Consider the following 17874-nt stretch of genomic DNA (forward strand, 5'->3'; position numbering starts at 1 on the left):
CTTCTGCCCCACATGAGCCCCTCATGACCTGATCACATCCTAGATTCTGATACGATTAAATAATCTCAAACCCTCAATAATTTCCATTTTATACATCATACTCTTAAATACCACTTCATATTTCTAATTCACTCTTTACTACTTCAACAATCTTTGGGGTCTTACTGAGTTGCCCAGGCTGGTCTCAAACTCAATCAATCCTCCTGCCTCAGCTTCCCAAAGTACTGAGATTACAGGCATGAGCCACTGTGTACAGCCTTCAACAATCCTTTAATTTCACCAGAAAACATTAACCAGTATATACTATCCCTCATCTATTGTCCTCATTTCCCTACCCATTGGGTTTAAATATAATGATCCATCATTATAACCCCCCTGGCATTTACCCTCACTCATTCACTATATTAGATGGTAAAATAACAACCTGACCAAATCCTACTTTGTGCCCACATCCATAGAGATGGACAAGAACAGAGAAAAACAAAAAGCTGTGTAAATCTGCCTCACTTTTAAGTCTTGACCATGAACCTCAGGTGGAATATTGTGACTACCCAGAAATCATAGTAAAACATCATCGCAATTTTCTTTTGCATTATTATAGTTAACTATCTCATGCCTTTTTTTCTTCGCTCAAATCTAATACTACTCAAATCATCACAACTAAAAGCATTGCTTTTTACTGAAAAAACTCTGGATTTATCAAAAGATATTTTCCCCAAAATCCCATCCCTTCTCATATTCTAGGGGACATCACTGTAGCAATATTCCTGTCTATCATTTCATTACTCCTCCTCTCTATTGAATCATTCCTATTAGTGTACCTAACATCCTATTATTTATGTTATTTTAAAAATACCCTTCATTATCTCCACTTCCCTATTCTTCTTCTCCTCTTCACGGCAAAGCTCCTCATTTATACACACTGTCTGACTTTTCTATCCCATTCTCTCTATAAAGCACTCCAATCAGGCTTGTGCCTCAATCAGTACTTTAAAACTGTTAAAGGTCAGTAATGACCTCCAAATGACTAAATCAAAGGGCTAGTCCTTAATGTACGACACAGTTCACTTATCCCCACCTTTCTTTAACTTGGCTTCCAGCACACCACATCCTCTTAGTTTTCTTCCAAACTCTGGCCTCTTCTCAGTCTCCTTTGTCAGTTGTACCTCCTCTTCCAGACCTTTCGACACAGGAGGTCCTGGGCCTCCTAAGGCCTATTCTCTTTTCTACCTGCACTCACTTCTCCCTTAGTGGTATCATTCAGTCTTGTGACTTTAAATAACTCCATATGCATACAATTCCCACATTTAATATTCAAAGTTGAGACCTCTTTTCTGAATACCAGACTAGGTATTCAGCTGGCTAGTCAGTATATCTACTTAGATGTCTAATATTAATAGATATATCTCAACCCCAAAATATCTGTGGAAGGCAGGACAGCACCCCTCAACTAAGATGTCCACATTCTAATCCCTGAAACCTGTGAATATGTTATATTACATGGCAAAAGGGGCTTTGCAGATGTAATTAAACTTATGGATTTTAAAATAAGGACGTTATCTTGGACTTTTCAGGTAGACCCAATCTAATCACATGAGTTTAAAAGGAGAACTTTCTCCAACTAAAAGCAAAAGACATGCAAAAAAAATTCCAAGTATAAGAGGAATTCAACATGCCATTGCTACCTATGAGATGGAGGGGATCATGTAACACATGGCACAAGGAAATAAAGAGAGGCTCTAGAAGCCAAGGGCTGACCCCCACCTGACAGTCAGCAAAGAAATGGGCACCTCAATCCTACAACCAATCACAAGGAATCGAATTTTGCCAATAACCTGACCAAGCATATAAGCAGATTCATTATGCCAATAACCTGACTAATGGTAGAAACAGATTCTTGCAGATAAGAACCCAGACCATCCAACACCTTGATTTTGGCCTTGAGAGACCCTAATTAGAGGAAATAGCTGAGTCCACCGAGACTTCTGGCCTACAAGATGACAACTAGTAAGTTTATGTTGTTTTAAACTGGTATATTGTAGTAATTTCATCTGCAATAGAAAACTAAAACCGTATCCCAAACTGAATTCCTCTCTTTCCCCTCAACCTGGTATGCTCCCCCATCTTTCCTGTCTTTGTTAACAGTAACTCTGTATCTTCTAGTGATCTGACCCAAAATCTTTGGAATCATCCATGGATCCTCTCTTTTTCATATGCCTCTAACTTATCTGTAAGAAAATCATGTGGGCTCAACCTTTGTTTTCAGAATCTGATCACCTATCACTACCTCTATTGTTACCGCCATCTCTCTTTGGATGACTAAATACCTTGCTAATGGCCTCCCTGCTTCCATTCTGACTTTCCATAGCCTGTCCAAAACAAAGCAGCCAGAGGTCCTTTCAAAATAAGTCAGACCACATTACATCTCAATTCAGAAACCCCCAACAGCTCACTTTTCGATCAAACTAAACACAAAGTCCTCACACTGGTTTATACAGCTTTGCATAATGGGCCCTTCACCCTAGACTCATCTCCTACTGCAGTTCCCGACTTGCTTATTCTGTCCCAGTCTCCCTCTATTTTCATATTAACCACGAGATAATAATTCTAATAATACTTAATAATTACTAATTCTCACTATGAACCAAAAACTGTTCTAATTGCTTTACATGTAGTCTATCATTCAATTTCATTAATAATTTCCCCCACTTTACAAATGATAAAATTGAGTTACACCAAGGTTAATTAACCTAAAGACTCAATCAGTAAGTGGCAAGGCCAGAATTCAAAATCTCAGGTGAATGAAGTCCACCCACAGCCAAAATTATCTGTCTCAATGATGGTTCCCACTTGTTATCCTTACTTAACAACAGGCTTTGGAGACAAGCACAGAATAAACAGAAGGTAGAATAAGGTAAGAAATGAGAATTCAGGCTAGGAACAGTGGCTCTCGCCTGTAATCCCAGCACTTCGGGAGGCCGAGGCCGGCGGAACACGAGGTCAGGAGATCGAGACCATCATGGCTAACACAGTAAAACCCCATTTCTACTAAAAATACAAAAAATTAGCCAGGCGCGGCAGCACGCGCCTGTAGTCCCAGCTACTCAGGAGTCTGAGGCAGGAGAATCACTTGAACCAGGGAAGTGAAGGTTGCAGTGAGCTGAGATTGTGCCACGGCACTCCAGCCTGGGTGACAAAGCGAGACTCTGTCTCAAAAAAAAAAAAAAAAAAAGAGAGAGAAATGAGAATTCTAGGCCAGGTGCGGTGGCTCATGCCTGTAATCCTAGTACTTTGGGAGTGCTGAGGCAGGCGGATCACCTGAGGTTAGGAGTTCAAGATGAGCCTGCCCAACATGGTGAAACCCCGTCACTACAAAAAATGCAAAAATCAGCTGGGCATGGTGGCAGGTGCCTGTAATCCCAGCTACTTGGGAGACTGAGGCAGGAGAATCGCTTGAACCCGGGAGGCCGAAGTCACAGTGAGCCAAGATTGCGCCACTGTACTCCAGCCTGCGCAGTAAGAGCAAAACTCCGTCTCTCAAAAAAAAAAAGAAAAAGAAAAAGAAAAAAAAGAAAGAAAGAAATGAGAATTCTAAGTTATGTGGTTGAAAATGATATGTGGTTGAAAAGCTGGGAAAAGTTAGGGAATGAAAACAGTTTTTAGAGGTGAAAATCAGCAAAATACCTACTTATTACATAAAACAAAATATGATTCTTAAAACTTACTTTTTCTGTAGTAACAGTCAGGGATGGAACCAATGCAGGTGATGGTTCGGGCTGCTTCTTGTGTTTTTGTTTGTGTTTGTCCTTCTCTTTATATTTCTAAAAACGAATATAAGTAAAATCCAATTTAAATTTGAACTATAACCCCATATATGCAATAATTTTTTTATAACTAGTAATTTAAAATATTAACAAATACTTCTATCAAAAATCACTTTCTCTGATCATCGTGTTGTTTTACAAACAAGTAATACCAGTGTGAGTTTCTTTTTAAGTAAGTTCAGCTCTTTTATTCTTGATCAGTCTAAAATAATACTAATAAACAACTGAAGTCTGTAATTATTTGCCACATTTACATTCAGCAAAATATATACTTTTTCTTCTTAAAAACACCAAATACGGCTGGGCATGGTGGCTCACACCTGTAATCCCAGCACTTTGGGATGCTGAAGTGGGCGGATCACGAGGTCAGGAGTTCAAGACCAGCCTGACCAACATGGTGAAACCCCATCTCTACTAAAAATACAAAAACTAGCCGGGCATGGTGGCGAGCGCCTGTAATCCCAGCTACTCAGGATGCTAAGGCAGGAGAATCGCTTGAACCCAGGAGGCGGAGGTTGTGGTGAGCCGAGATTGTGCCACTGCACCTGAGCCTGGGCAACAGTGTGAGATTCTGTCTCAACAACAACAAAAAAAAAACCACCAAATACTTTTGTGAACAATTAAAAATAGCACTTTAAAGTTTACATAGCACTTCACATCTGAACAGTACCCGATTTTTCTCTACCATGAGAATTTCTCCAGAAACTAGAGGCACAGAAACTCCAGCAAAAAATTCTTTCCTGGGTTTACTCAAAAAATAGATGAATTAGTTATCTCTAACAACAACAACAACAAAATTAGATAAAGTTAGGGTGTGCTCTAAAGTGCTAAAACTGATGAGCTAAATATAAAAAGGAATTCAATAAAATAAAAAATTAATTACATATTGCAAGTCAAACTTAATGTCAGATAATTTTAACCAAAATGTTCTATTGTGTGAATCACTAACTACTGTAGAGTTATACAGGTTAGAGTAGAAATTGCCCTAGACTGAGCTATAGGATTCAGCTCTTAATCCTACCCCTTAATTCCCGAAAATTCTGAGAATATAACCGAAAGTCCCAAATCTGAAGAGAGGCAATTTTATGTGTTCTTACCTACTAAACTACTTTTTCTGCCTAAAGAATAGTATTAGCTTCAGGGGAGAAACAGGAAAAACTGAAGGTGAGAGGAGGAAAAGTGAAGAGGTGCTAACTGGAAGTAAAGTATCAAGGCTAAGAACTAATTACATAAAATCCTAGCAGGCCCAGTGTAGTGCCTCTCCTCCGTAATTCCAGTGCTTTGGGAGGCCTAGGTGAGAGAATCACTTGAGGCCAGGAGTTAGACATCAGCCTGGGCAACATAATGAGAACCCATCTCCACAAAAAGCACAAAAATGAGTTGGGTGTGGTGGTGCAAATTTGTAGTCTTAGCTACTGGGAGGTTGAGGCGGAGGACCCAGGAGGTGGAGGCTGCAGTGAGCCATGATCATGCCACTGCACTCCAGCTTGTGGGACAGAGTGAGACCATGTCTCAAAAAGTTACAATTAAAATAAAAAATAAAACAGAATCCTAGGGTATTCCCCATAAGACTAAGATACACCTGAACATCTGAGATATAGAACCTGGTGCAAGACATTTAATAACGTACTGTGTTAAAAAAGGGAGCCCAGCCTGGAGTTATACCAAAAAGTGCATACTGCCCTAAGCCAAGCTCTTTATACTGCACCCCTCCTCCCAAGCTTTTATACTGTACCCCTCCCATTCCCACAGGCTTCAGAAAAATGCAAAATACATAGCCCTTAAACCATCATCTCAAAAACGATGAGAAAATTTTCAAAAAATTACCTACATTATAATGGAATAAGTGTCAAAAGTGAGTCTACCAAGCATAAACAACATTTTTAAAATTGTACGGCAAAGAAACTACAGGCAAAAAAAAATACAGAGTCTAACGTGCATGAGATAGCCAAAAATCACAACCTAGAAGCATACAGAACTGAGTATGAAGATATTTCTCAAAACTGTCCGCATGCCAAATAAAAAATATAACATGAGTTCAAACAAAGCTCAAGAATGAGATAAAATAGGAAAAGGTAAGAAGGGAGATAATCAAAGTAATAAATTTAAGACAAAAACAGTATCATTACAGAATAAGCAAATACAATAAAAACAGCAAGGAAAAGAATACGCATTGCCGAAAATTTTTAAAGTGTTAAAAGAAAGGTTTGAAATAATCACAGTAATGCAAATTTTAAAAAAGGTATTAAAGCAGGCACACAGCATCTGATAGGTATAAAAAACAGAGATAATCAAACATAAGGATAACATGTGTCCCTCAAGCAGATAATTCAATGAGTGGGGAACAGAAGGTATATTCAAACATAAAATTCCATAAAACGAAAATGGGAAAAAAAAATTCTGAACAATTCTGTTACAGATTGTGCAGCACCAAGACTTACTGTAGTTAAACTTAGCAGAATACAGGGAGAGGGAGGTGTCGTTAGTCATCTCCACAGCAATATTCCAGGACCATTATGTTTTTAGGAGAAATAAAATGTGACCCAACAATATTATATACAGCCAAGATACAGTTCAAAAATTAAGGCAAAAGAAAATGCCCTCCATTATGAAAGAAATCAGAGAACACAAGTTCTAACAACTTATTCTTGAAAAAAGTTAATAATAAAATTCAGCCAATTTAAGAGGTACAATGAACTTACTGGAGAAGCTGTGGTAAAAAGACTAATAGTGAGCAGCTAACAAATTTAAATACAAAACAAATACCTACACAACTATCAGGATTATGTTTACATAAGAGAAAGTCGCTACCTGAAAAAATATAAATGTCTTCAAAAACAAAACCCTGGCAGGGCATGGTGGCTCACACCTGTAATCCCAGTACTTTGGAAGGCCGAGGTGGGCAGATTACTTGAGGTCAGGAGTTCGAGATCAGCCTGGTCAACATGGTAAAATCCCGTCTCCACTAAAAATACAGAAATTAGCTGGGCATGGTGGCATGTGCCTGTAGTCCCAGCTACATGAGAGGCTGAGGGAGCAGAATCGCTTCAACGGGAGAGGCAGAGGTTGCAGTGAGCCGAGATCGCACCACTGCACTCCAGCCTAGGTGACAGAGTGAGACTCTGTCTCAAAAAAATAAATAATGAACAAATAAAAATTAAAACAAACAACCTGGATAGCAGGAAAAGCAAAATGACTATAGAGATACTAGCAGCCTTCACTGTAGGAGCTCAATATAAAATCTGACGCATGTAATTAAAACAAAACATAAGTCTGCCAAACAGTGACTAAACATAAACCTCTTTCTTGCTGACAAAGTCCTGATTTCTTAAGAAAATTCACGATCACCTTCTCATGTCCTCATAAAAGTGTATCTATTCCCCAGCCTAGAGGCAAACATGGAAGAGTCCAAGGCAATTAAAAGGAATTTTAAAAAACCATTCTCTTTAGCCACTGACTGCTTTAGGCCTGGAATAGGTTTCAATCAGGATAATAAAACAGAAGTTAAAATTTTCTTTCTTTTTTTTTTTTTGAGACAGAATCTTGCTCTATTGGCCAGGCTGGAGTGCAGTGGCACAATCTTGGCTCACTGCAACCTCCGTTTCCCAGACTCAAGCAATTCTCCTGCCTCACCCTCCCAAGTAGCTGGGATTACAGGCACGTGCCACCACGCCCGGCTAATTTTTGTATTTTTAATCAAGACGGGGTTTCACCATGTTGGCCAGGCTGGTCTTAAACTCCTGACTGCAGGTAATCTGCCCACCTCAGCCTCCTGAAGTTCTGGGATTACAGGCGTGAGCCACCGCTCCTGGCTGCTGCTGCTTTTTTTTTTTTTTAAACGGAGTTTCGCTCTTGTTGCCCAGGCTGGAGTGCAATGGCACGATTTCAGCTCACTGCAACCTTCGCCTCCGGGTTCAAGCCATTCTCCTGCCTCAGCCTCCAGAGTAGCTGGGATTACAGGCATCCGCCACCACGCCCGGCTAATTTTTTGTATTTTTTGTAGAGACTGGGTTTCACCATGTTGGCTAGGCTGGTCTCAAACTCCTGGCCTCAAGTGATCTGCCCGCCTCAGCCTCCCAAAGTGCTGGGATTACAGGGTGAGCCACTGCACCAGGCCAGATGTTGAAATTTTCTAGCTGTTCTCATTCTTAAAGGTCTTCCCTTCCTGCCTTTAGATGCTCAAGTGTTAGACCATGATCCTCAGAACAACTGCAGTGACCTGGCAACCATGACTGCAAAAGTCAAGAAAATCACAAAAAAGTCAACAATGCTGTGCTACAGCTGAATTGGCTATTGTTAAATTAACCAATCTTAGAAAAGCCTAGCATCTGAACCTTCATGAAGTAATAAATTTCGAATTGCTTTAGCCACTCTGATTTGAGTATTCCATCACTTACAGCTAAAAAGCACCCCAACTAGAAAGACAGTCTTACCTCTTCAACGTCTTGTTTGCTTTTGTAATTTCTTTTTTTTTTTTTTTTTTTTTTTTTTGAGACAGAGTCTTGCTCTGTCGCCCAGGCTGGGGTGCAGTGGCCGGATCTCAGCTCACTGCAAGCTCCGCCTCCCGGGTTTAGACCATTCTCCTGCCTCAGCCTCCCGAGTAACTGGGACTACAGGCGCCCGCCACCTCGCCCGGCTAGTTTTTTGTATTTTTTAGTAGAGACGGGGTTTCACCGTGTTAGCCAGGATGGTCTCGATCTCCTGACCTCGTGATCCGCCCGTCTCAGCCTCCCAAAGTGCTGGGATTACAGGCTTGAGCCACCGCGCCCGGCCGCTTTTGTAATTTCTATTATTAAACATAAAGGTATCTTTGAGGAAATAGTATTTCTTGTGGTAAAGGAGGAAAAAGATTTTTTTGATCTCATTCTTCCACCCAGGCTGGAGTGCAGTGGTATGATCATAGCTCACTACAGCCTCAAACTCCAGGCTCAAGGCATCCTCCAACCTCAGCCTCCAGAGTAGCTGTGATGACAGGCACATACCACACATTCAGCTAAATTTTGTTGTTGTTGTTTTTGTACAAAAAGGGTTTCTTTTCCCTCTATACAGTCAAGTAAATCTGCCTTTGGTGTTTAAAACATCACTAGGTTTCACTCAATTTAATAATTTTTTTCTATCCTTTTTATGTATGTATGTATATCTCTATGCATAGAAAAAATCTGTGATATTTGCTTAGTAGTAAGTGATAGCTATTTCTCAATGGTGAGATATGTAGTGGGATTTTGTTTTTTAATTTTCATTTTTTAAATGCTCTGTCTTCTGTCATTCTCTGTAATTACATACAAATTAACAAGAATGGGCGAAAATGAGGCAGAGACAGCCTATTCGCCAAACTCATTTCTTTTTATTTGGCATGTAACTAGACGTTTCCCAGCTTCCTTTGCAGTTACATGTGGCCATTGCACTGGGTTCCAATCAGTGCAGTCTGAATGAAAATGATGTGTGTCACCTCTAGGCCTGGTCCTTAGTAGCCCCAAATTTCTAGTATCCACACTGGTTACATAGATAACTGTTACATAGATAACAAAAATAAGCATTCAAGCCATAGAGGCAGCATTTTAAAGAAGGTAGTCACAAGATGGAAGAAACCTAAGCCTGTGATTCACAGCTTAGAAGAATGTTGTCTGTCCATCAAGGACACCTCTTTTGAACTTAGCTGTGAATCAAAAACATTGTGTAAAGTCAATCATAATTTGAGAATCATTCATGTGTCAGGAAACCATACTGCATGAGTCTTTCCTATTTCTGCATGTCTTTTGAGTTAGGCTAATGGCAGCCCATTATTCTGAACTATCTTTTCAAGGTTGCTCATATAGTGAATAGCCTCAGAAGACAGAAAGCAAAGGTCAGCTACGCTTACTGTCTATTACAAAAGATTCAGGTGCCCTAAGCTCAGGGCTCCTCTCCTGTAATGCAACACACAGCACGAACAGATTTTATCTGGCCCTCTTTGCAGTGCCCTATGGGAAATGGCCAAAAATTACTGATACTCTGGTTACAGCTATTGCTCTAAGTAATAAGTTGTCTATCTCTTGACCCAGAAGTTGCATCTCTTAATTAGATACTTTACAAGTAAGGTCAAATGACAGACTTCTGTGATATGATATATACATATACATATATACACATACATACACACACATATATATACACACACATATATGTATACATATATTGGTTTTGTCCACAGTCCCTGAGTCACAACTCCCATAGTCCTTGTTATTTTTTAAGTAACTAAAAAAACAGGTGTATCTTTTGTTAAAGTATTTGGCCTTTTGTCCTTGGTTCCTGATGCAGCTTCAGAACAGCATCAGAGTAACAAAGGTGAAATGACAGTCCTTTGTTATAATGGGGTGCTTTAGGCCTCAGAAAACAGAATCTCTCTCGGACCCTTCCTACCCTCCTTTTTCTCCCCAAGACAGGCCATAAAAATTAAAAATATGCTCTAAACTTCTCCTACTTTTCTATAATGGAGCTGGACATAAAGAAATTCTCTGACCTACCCTGTCTGATTGTGGGTCATAAAACCCCCAATTCAGAAGGGGTTCTGCCCCAATACCCAGAAGAAAATAATGTTGCACAGAGAGACCAAGAAGCATTGTGAACATACAGGCCTGCCTGGGTTTCCCTACTCAGTCTATTAGTGTTCGATCATACCTTTGTCCAATCACATTTCTATACAGGTGTCCATGCTTCAATCATGCCTATCCAGTGAACTCTGTATAAAAGGCCCAAGAGGATGGGGAAGCTCTGCCTCCCTATCTCCTGACATACTGCACACTATTCATCTATTCATCTGTATACTTTTGTAATATCCTTTATAATAAACCAGTAAACATAAGTAAGGGTTTCCCTGAGTTCTGTGAGCCACTCTAGCAAATTAATCCAACCCAAGGAGGGGGCTGTGGGAACCCCAAGTCATAGCCAGGTGGACAGAAGCACCTGGGGCTTAGAATCAGTTTCAAAAGTGAGGCTCAGTCCTGTGGGACTGAGTTCCCAAATTGTGTAATCTGATGCCATCTCCAGGTAGACAGCGTCCAAACTGAACAGAATTAGAGGATAAGCAGCTGATGTCTGCTGCAAAACTGATAGCTTGCTTGTTGGTGGGGAGAAATCGCTCTACATTTATGGGTCACAGAAGCATTCTGTATTGTGAGACTACAGCAGGAGAAACTGTTTTTTCTGCTCCACCTCTTTCATAGTTCTTCACAGTTTGGTGATGAGAGAATATGATGCTGTTAGGGGCATGGCTATTCGGAAGAGGAAAATTAAAGGCCTCACAGGCCAATTAATGGGATCTGAGCAAAGTCAAAAAATGAAAAATTGTACAGTCAACTAGGCAGTTAATGGGTCTTCATTTTATTGCCTGAATAATGAAGAGAAACTGAAGAGGTGGCTGCAGGTTAAGCACCAGAAACTATGTTTAAAGAGAGCTGCCCAAGGATGCTCTGCTGGCAGCTAGCCTACTCTGGTTAGGTGGAGAGGACTTCCTCACCAATTTGGCAGTCAGCTTCATTTCTACCCCACTGTAACAATTAGGTGACCTCAGTGCTTTAAGAAGAAAAATAATTAGAGATGGGGATGTGCACTCCCTATCCCCAAGAGGCCTCAATGGCCACATGCACTCATCCAAGCATGCTAAAAGGAATTTGAGGAGAGGAAAAGATACGATTTATTTTTTTAAATAGAGATGGGGTCTCACGCTCCTGGGCTCAAGCAGTCCTCCCACCTCGGCCTCTCAAAATGTTGGGAATACAGGCATAAGCCACCGTGCCCAGCCAGAAAACACAAATTTTTAAGACTCTGTTGGATACAGGCACCCAGATCACTATCCTACCCAGGATTCAGTTGGCAGGATTCTCAGGGGGTAAGGAAGCTAACATGACTTTGTAGGTGGGGTCTTTGGGCAATTAAACTGTATATTCATCATTGCCTGGACATCTGAAGTATAGTGTAAGAGGAAATGATATAACAGAAGTCAGCAAATTATGACACCTGAGCTAAGAGTAATGTTGCATCTTTAAAATATTCCTTAGCACCCCCACCCTCCCCCCCAAAAAAGAAGAATATATGATAGAGACTAAATGCGGTCCACAAAGCCCAAAAACATTTACTATCTGGTCCTTTAGAGGAAAAGTTTGCCATCCCCTGTATTATATGCTTATCTTTACCCATCCATAAGTGCAAAAGGTATTCCCCCAATCAAGAAGAGCAACACGTAGAAATACTAATGAGACATATAAATCACTCTCTGAACCATGTCTCTTTCCTGGGTGGTTCAATAGAAACAGCATAGGATTCCAGAAGGACAAAGGGAAGCCACAGCTTCGATAAAGGACTCAAAGGTTCCAGGGGTAGGAAGAGATGCAATACCTCAACACAAAAGCCCTACAAGGCCAGTGAAAAAAGGCTAATAAGAGCTGGAAGCTAACAGTGAATTAGTGCCAAGTGAGTTTAGTTATTGCTCTTATACCCCCAGCTGTTAGACTAAATTCACTACACAGACTGATGGTACTTGGTAGGCTGTTCTGGACATTTCTAATGCCTCTTTGCCATAACATTCATGCCCAAGGATCAAGATCAGTTTACATCCATGTGTCAAAGTCTCCAATATGTCTGAAGTGCTTTCCCAGAGGCGTGACCTAAACTCCCTTGCCACTTGCCACAGATAAGTATGTCGGGACTCAGTACCTCTATCCTATGATTGCCAAAGCTCTCACTATTGGCTGTTAAATTAGAAGCCTCAGTCTCAATAGCTCTGTAATGTTATCTCCTCTGTCAGCATAGCTGGTGGAAAAACTCCAATAACAATCAAAGACCTGCTCAACAAGTTTCTGTAAAGTATAGAAACAGATTTACAACACCAAATTCCTCTGCAAGTCAAGGAAAAGCTTTGGTCTCTTCAGACTCCCACCATCGAAAAGTAGGCTGAACACCTTACTGAACTCTTTCAATAACAGGGGCTCTATGATGGTCACTTCAACATTCTGCTTATCCTTTAAAAGTCAGCTATCCTGCAAATATGCATCATATGAGAGTAGCCCAAAACCAACACACTGTGTTGGAAGCTAGGCAGCAAGATGAAGCACATTCTCTACCTTTGGAATCCCACAGTCCTCATTATGCTTTTAAGCTACCTGTTTGTATGAATTATGATTTTGCCAACTGAATCCTCTGGCAAAAAAGCCTCCATCCACAGGCGCCCACCGCCCTCCATTTGGACTTGATGCTCCAATGACATGGCTATTAAGTGCACTCCATTTTCAAAAGGAGCTATTAGGTTGCTACAGAGTTCTTATTGAAACTGAACCCACGAAGGCCTTTTGAGGAAGGAAGAAAAAAGAAATGATGGCTTTCCAGGACTTCAGCAAACATTTCTTACTCCATTAGTACCTCCTGATTGTGTTTCCTATTCCTAATTGCCTATAATGTATACACAACTATCATATTATAGTCAATGCAACTAAAATTCGTTAAGTACTCACAAGCTGTCAACAACACTACCTTTCTTCTATTACCTCACACCTGACACTCAGGATTTTTTTTTAAAAGCTACTAAAAATACAAAAATTAGCCAACGTGGTGGCACATGCCTGTAGTCCCAGCTACTTGGGAGTCTGAGGCAGGAGAATGGCTTGAACCCAGGAGGCAGAGGTTGCAGTGAGCTGCGATCATGCCATTGCACTCTGGCTTGGGCAACAAGAGCGAAACTCCGTCTCAAAAAAAAAAAAAAAAGAAAAGAAAAGAAATCATATTAGACATTGTAAAAGAACATTAAAACATAAAAAATATAGATCGGCTTTGAGACGTGATACAGTCTGACAGTAAGACATATACATATATAAAGACAGTATAAAAGTGAAATGAAAATAGAAGAAAATCATGGGCCGATCACAGTGGCTCAAGCCTAGAATCTCAATACTGGTAGGCCAAGGTGGGAGAAGGATAGCTTGAGCCCAGGAGCTCAAGACCAGCCTAGGCAACATAGGGAGACTCCATCTCTACAAAAAATTTAAAAACTTAGCCAGGCACAGGTGGTGCATGCCTACGGTCCCAGCTACTCCAGAGGCTGAGGTGGGAGTATTGCTTTAGTGCAGGAGGTTGAAGCTGCAGTGAGCCCTCATCATGCCCCTGCAATCCAGTTTAGGTGACAGAGTGAGACTCTCATCTCAAAAACAACAACAACAAAAAAAATCCATGCAAAAAAGAGAGATACAGTACGAGTCATATAAGTCAAAGGAAGTCTAGCTTCACCAGAAAGGCAAGGTTAGGTTAAGTGCTGAATTTGGGTACAAGAGGAGCAAGAAAGATTAAAACAAAGAGAGCTATGATTTGACAGAAGAGGAGAAAATAGAGCAATGTAAAAAAAAAAAAAAAAAAAAGCCAGGTGCGTGGCTCACGCTTGTAATCCCAGTACTTTGGGGAGCCGAGGCAGGCGATCACCCAGCTACTTGGGAGGCTGAGGCAGGTGAGTATCTTGAACCCAGGAGGCAGAGGTTGCAGTGAGCCGAAATTGCACCACTGCACTCTAGACTGGGAGACGAGCGAAACCACATCTCAAAACAAAAACAAAAACAAAAAAAACAGCAAGACAAAATGGTGGCAGCAACATAGTTTCTCATCCTTTCTGAATCCCAAATATAAAAACAAAGCAAAAAACCTATAATCCCAGCACTTTGGGAGGCCGAGGTGGGCAGATCACTTGAGGTCAGGAGTTCGAGACCAGCCTGGCCAACACGGTGAAACCCCATCTCTACTAAAAATACAAAAATTAGCCAGGTGACATGGCATGCACCTGTAATCCCAGCTACTGAGGAGGCTGAGGTAAGAGAATTGCTTGAACCCAGGAGGCAGAGGGTGCAGCGAGCCGACTCCGTGCCACTGCACTCCAGCCTGGGCAAGAGTGAAATTCTGTCTCAAAAAAACAAACAAAGCAAATAGATAATAAAACCAAAAACTCATAGAATAACACAACAAAACTGAGTGTAAAAGCATCACCATCAACCCCAAAATACAAGCAGGTAAGGAAAAGAGTTACAAGGCCCACATGGTAACAGCATTCATGAGGAAGAAGGAAGCCACAAGAAAACCACTAAATATTTAGTCAACAGTACTTACTGGAAAGCATTGAGAGCCAATTTGAGAAAGGCAGCTGAAACCAGGAAGAGTTCTGCACTGGCCAGTAACAGGTAAGCGTATGGGGCACACAGTAAGAAGGACTGGTATGACCTCTCAAACTGCTGAAGGGTCCATTCTAGGACAGAGATACACTCCAAGTAGATAGGCTACCTCCACTAAAAGAAACCAGCATTAGAAAATGAGCTGATTCAAGGTCTGGGGCAGAAAAGAAGACAAGATAAGCCTACATTATCTGTTTTACTAGAAATTAAGGAAATGCTTATAAACTGTTGAAAAATTTCAAAAGGGCACAGTTGCCAAGTTGAAGGACTCCCATTGGCCAAATGTGGGACAATCTGAGCATTGAGATGAATAATAATAGGAATTACATAACACGGTGAACTTAAAAAAATAAACTTGAGTCTACTTGATAATGGAGAGATTAGTCAATGGATGGATGTTTGGATGGACAGATGAAGTTCTTCATAATCAAAGCATGCCAAGAAATAAATATGGAAGCATTGATAGAAACAGAAAATCATCACATTATTACCACCATAGTTATAACAGATTCAGGCAAAGATCATCAACGGATATATCAAACACACTGCATGAAAGACTACTGGGGAACAGACATTTCAAAGCTTGAAGTAACATTTCACAGGGAAACGAAAGCTTCACAGTAGATCTGACAGACAACACCTTAACCAAGTGATCAAACTTAGTGCCACGGATGATGGGATAAAATAATATCATGTGTCCCTTGATATAATACACTGAGAACAAGACATCATCAATGTGATATTTCCATCAAATATGCTTAACACGAATCTTTTCAGGAGGAAACAAATCAGACAAATCCCAGTTGAGGAACATTCTGCAAAACAACTAGTCTAAACTCAAGAAAATGTCACTGTCATGAAAGGCAGAAAATCCTGGTAACTATTTTATTTTCTGAGACTGAGTCTCGCTGTGTCACCCAGGCTGGACTGCAGTGGTGTGATCTCGGCTCACTGAAACCTCTGCCTCCTGGGTTCAAGTAATTCTCCTACCTTAGCCTCCCAAGTAGCTGGGATTACAGGCATGAGTCATGTAACTCGGCTAATTTTTGTATTTTTAGTAGAGATGGGGTTTCTCCATATTGACCAGGCTGGTCTCGAACTCCTGACCTCAAGTGATCCACTCACCTCGGCTTCCCAAAGTGCTGGGACTATTTTAGATTAAAGGAGACTAAAGAGACAACAACTAAATGCAACGTTTGATATCTGACTCCTGCATCAATTTCTTCTTAAACTGGCTACCAATTAGGACATTACCCGAACAACGAAATGCTGGGATATGGATTATATGTTAACAGTATTAATGTTAAATTTCCTAACATAATTACATTGTGGCTATGTAGAATCAACTTCTTAGGTGATAACATGCCTAACTGTGTAGAGAAAAAGTGTCACAATGTGAAAAACTAATTCTCAAATAAATCCATAATAATTTTTTGAGACACGGTCTCTGTCATCCAGGCTGGAGGGCAGTGGCACAATCTCACTCAGCTTTTGCAGCCTCGACTTCCTGGGCTCAAACAATCCTCCCACCTAAGCCTCCTAAGTAGCAGGGACTACCACAAGTGCATGCCACCATGCCCAGCTAATTTTTGTATTTTTTGTAGACATAGCTTCTTGCATGTTGCCCAGGCTGGTCGGTCTCCAACTCTTAGACCCGCCTTGGACTCCCAAACAGCTGGGATTACATGCATGAGCCACCATGCCTGGCCTAAAAATCTCCTAACCAAATTGGGAATATACTATGTATCTTTCACTTATATTAAAAACATCTTTGCAGTTCACTAGTCTTCTAAAATCATGATTTTAAATCATAAGTGTTATAATAATAATGTTGGTTAATACTAAGATGCTCCTGTGTTTTCTGTCTAAACAATCAGGTTTTCAGTTAATATGTGCCAGGACATTTTACATGTACTAACTACTTTAATTTTAACAACTCTATGAGGTAAGCACTAAAATCAACTTGATGCAGATTAAGAAACTGAGACATAACATAATGCCCCATTTTACAGATATGCCATAATTTATTAATCTGTTATGGGCAATTTACATGATTTCTAAATGTGAGCTACTATAGTGATGAACAATCATATACACATCTTTTAACTTTATATGCAACACCTGAAAGAGTTAAAAGGAACTCTAAGTTCTCTGACATGCCATATTTAATAGATCCTAAGATATTTATATATTTAAATAAATCTCTAAAATCAGGTTATGTATTATAATATTGCTGTGTCATAGTTTACTTGGCATGATTTTTTTCTTAGTGGCACATAAAATGAAGGTGCATCCTACAATCAGTAGCAGATTAGATTATATACCACAGTTAAATGGCTTTTCAGATAAATCAGACCTATCGACTATTAACACTCTCACTGCTTATAGCTACATTTCTGAAAAAATAAACAAGAGAAGCCATAGAAAGGAGCAGAAAAGTTTTTAAAAATAAACTGGATTCTACTGGTGTTATGCCCCCAAAATACAAAACTTTAAACAAACTGTTCAATATTGATTGTGACTCTCCAGATTTTTAAATTCTGTTTTCCCAAGAATTAAGCATGGTGTCTTGAATTCAGTAGACGCTTTGTAAACATCTATCAAATCTAATTAAACTTTCATGTCCCTATTCTTTATCTATAAAACTGGAAATGAAAACTAGAAATGGAAATGCCACAGGTGATAAATACATTTTAAAAGTTTATACTATTAATGGAAAACAACTGGCTATCATTACTTCATCTCCATGATGCTATAATTAGATAGCTGGAATATAATTCTAAACACCTAAATGAATTAGACCTGAGTCTTTGCATTACATCTCAGCCTTCCAAGTTGCAAAAAATAACTCTATTAAATATAGTTAATCC

The 17874-nt window shown here is 40.1% G+C and overlaps 1 protein-coding gene across 16 annotated transcripts in view; it reads right to left on the reverse strand.

The window, feature by feature from the left end:
• LOC105480072 (MLLT10 histone lysine methyltransferase DOT1L cofactor) overlaps positions 1–17874 on the reverse strand; it is a 219205-nt gene that overhangs the window by 90761 nt on the left and 110570 nt on the right. For 15 of the 16 annotated variants that reach the window (XR_011608212.1, XR_011608213.1, XM_071070398.1 and 12 more), the window contains one exon: positions 3726–3821. Coding sequence is in view for 13 of the 16 variants with exons in the window: in XM_071070398.1 (XP_070926499.1) it covers positions 3726–3821 (96 nt within the window). In the remaining 3 variants the exon portion in view is untranslated. Of the gene's footprint in view, positions 1–3725; positions 3822–14942; positions 15091–17874 lie in introns of those variants that run through there. The other variant, XM_071070409.1, reaches the window with a different exon arrangement.

The sequence above is a fragment of the Macaca nemestrina genome, chromosome 9 (assembly GCF_043159975.1).
Source record: "Macaca nemestrina isolate mMacNem1 chromosome 9, mMacNem.hap1, whole genome shotgun sequence".
NCBI lineage: Eukaryota > Metazoa > Chordata > Mammalia > Primates > Cercopithecidae > Macaca > Macaca nemestrina.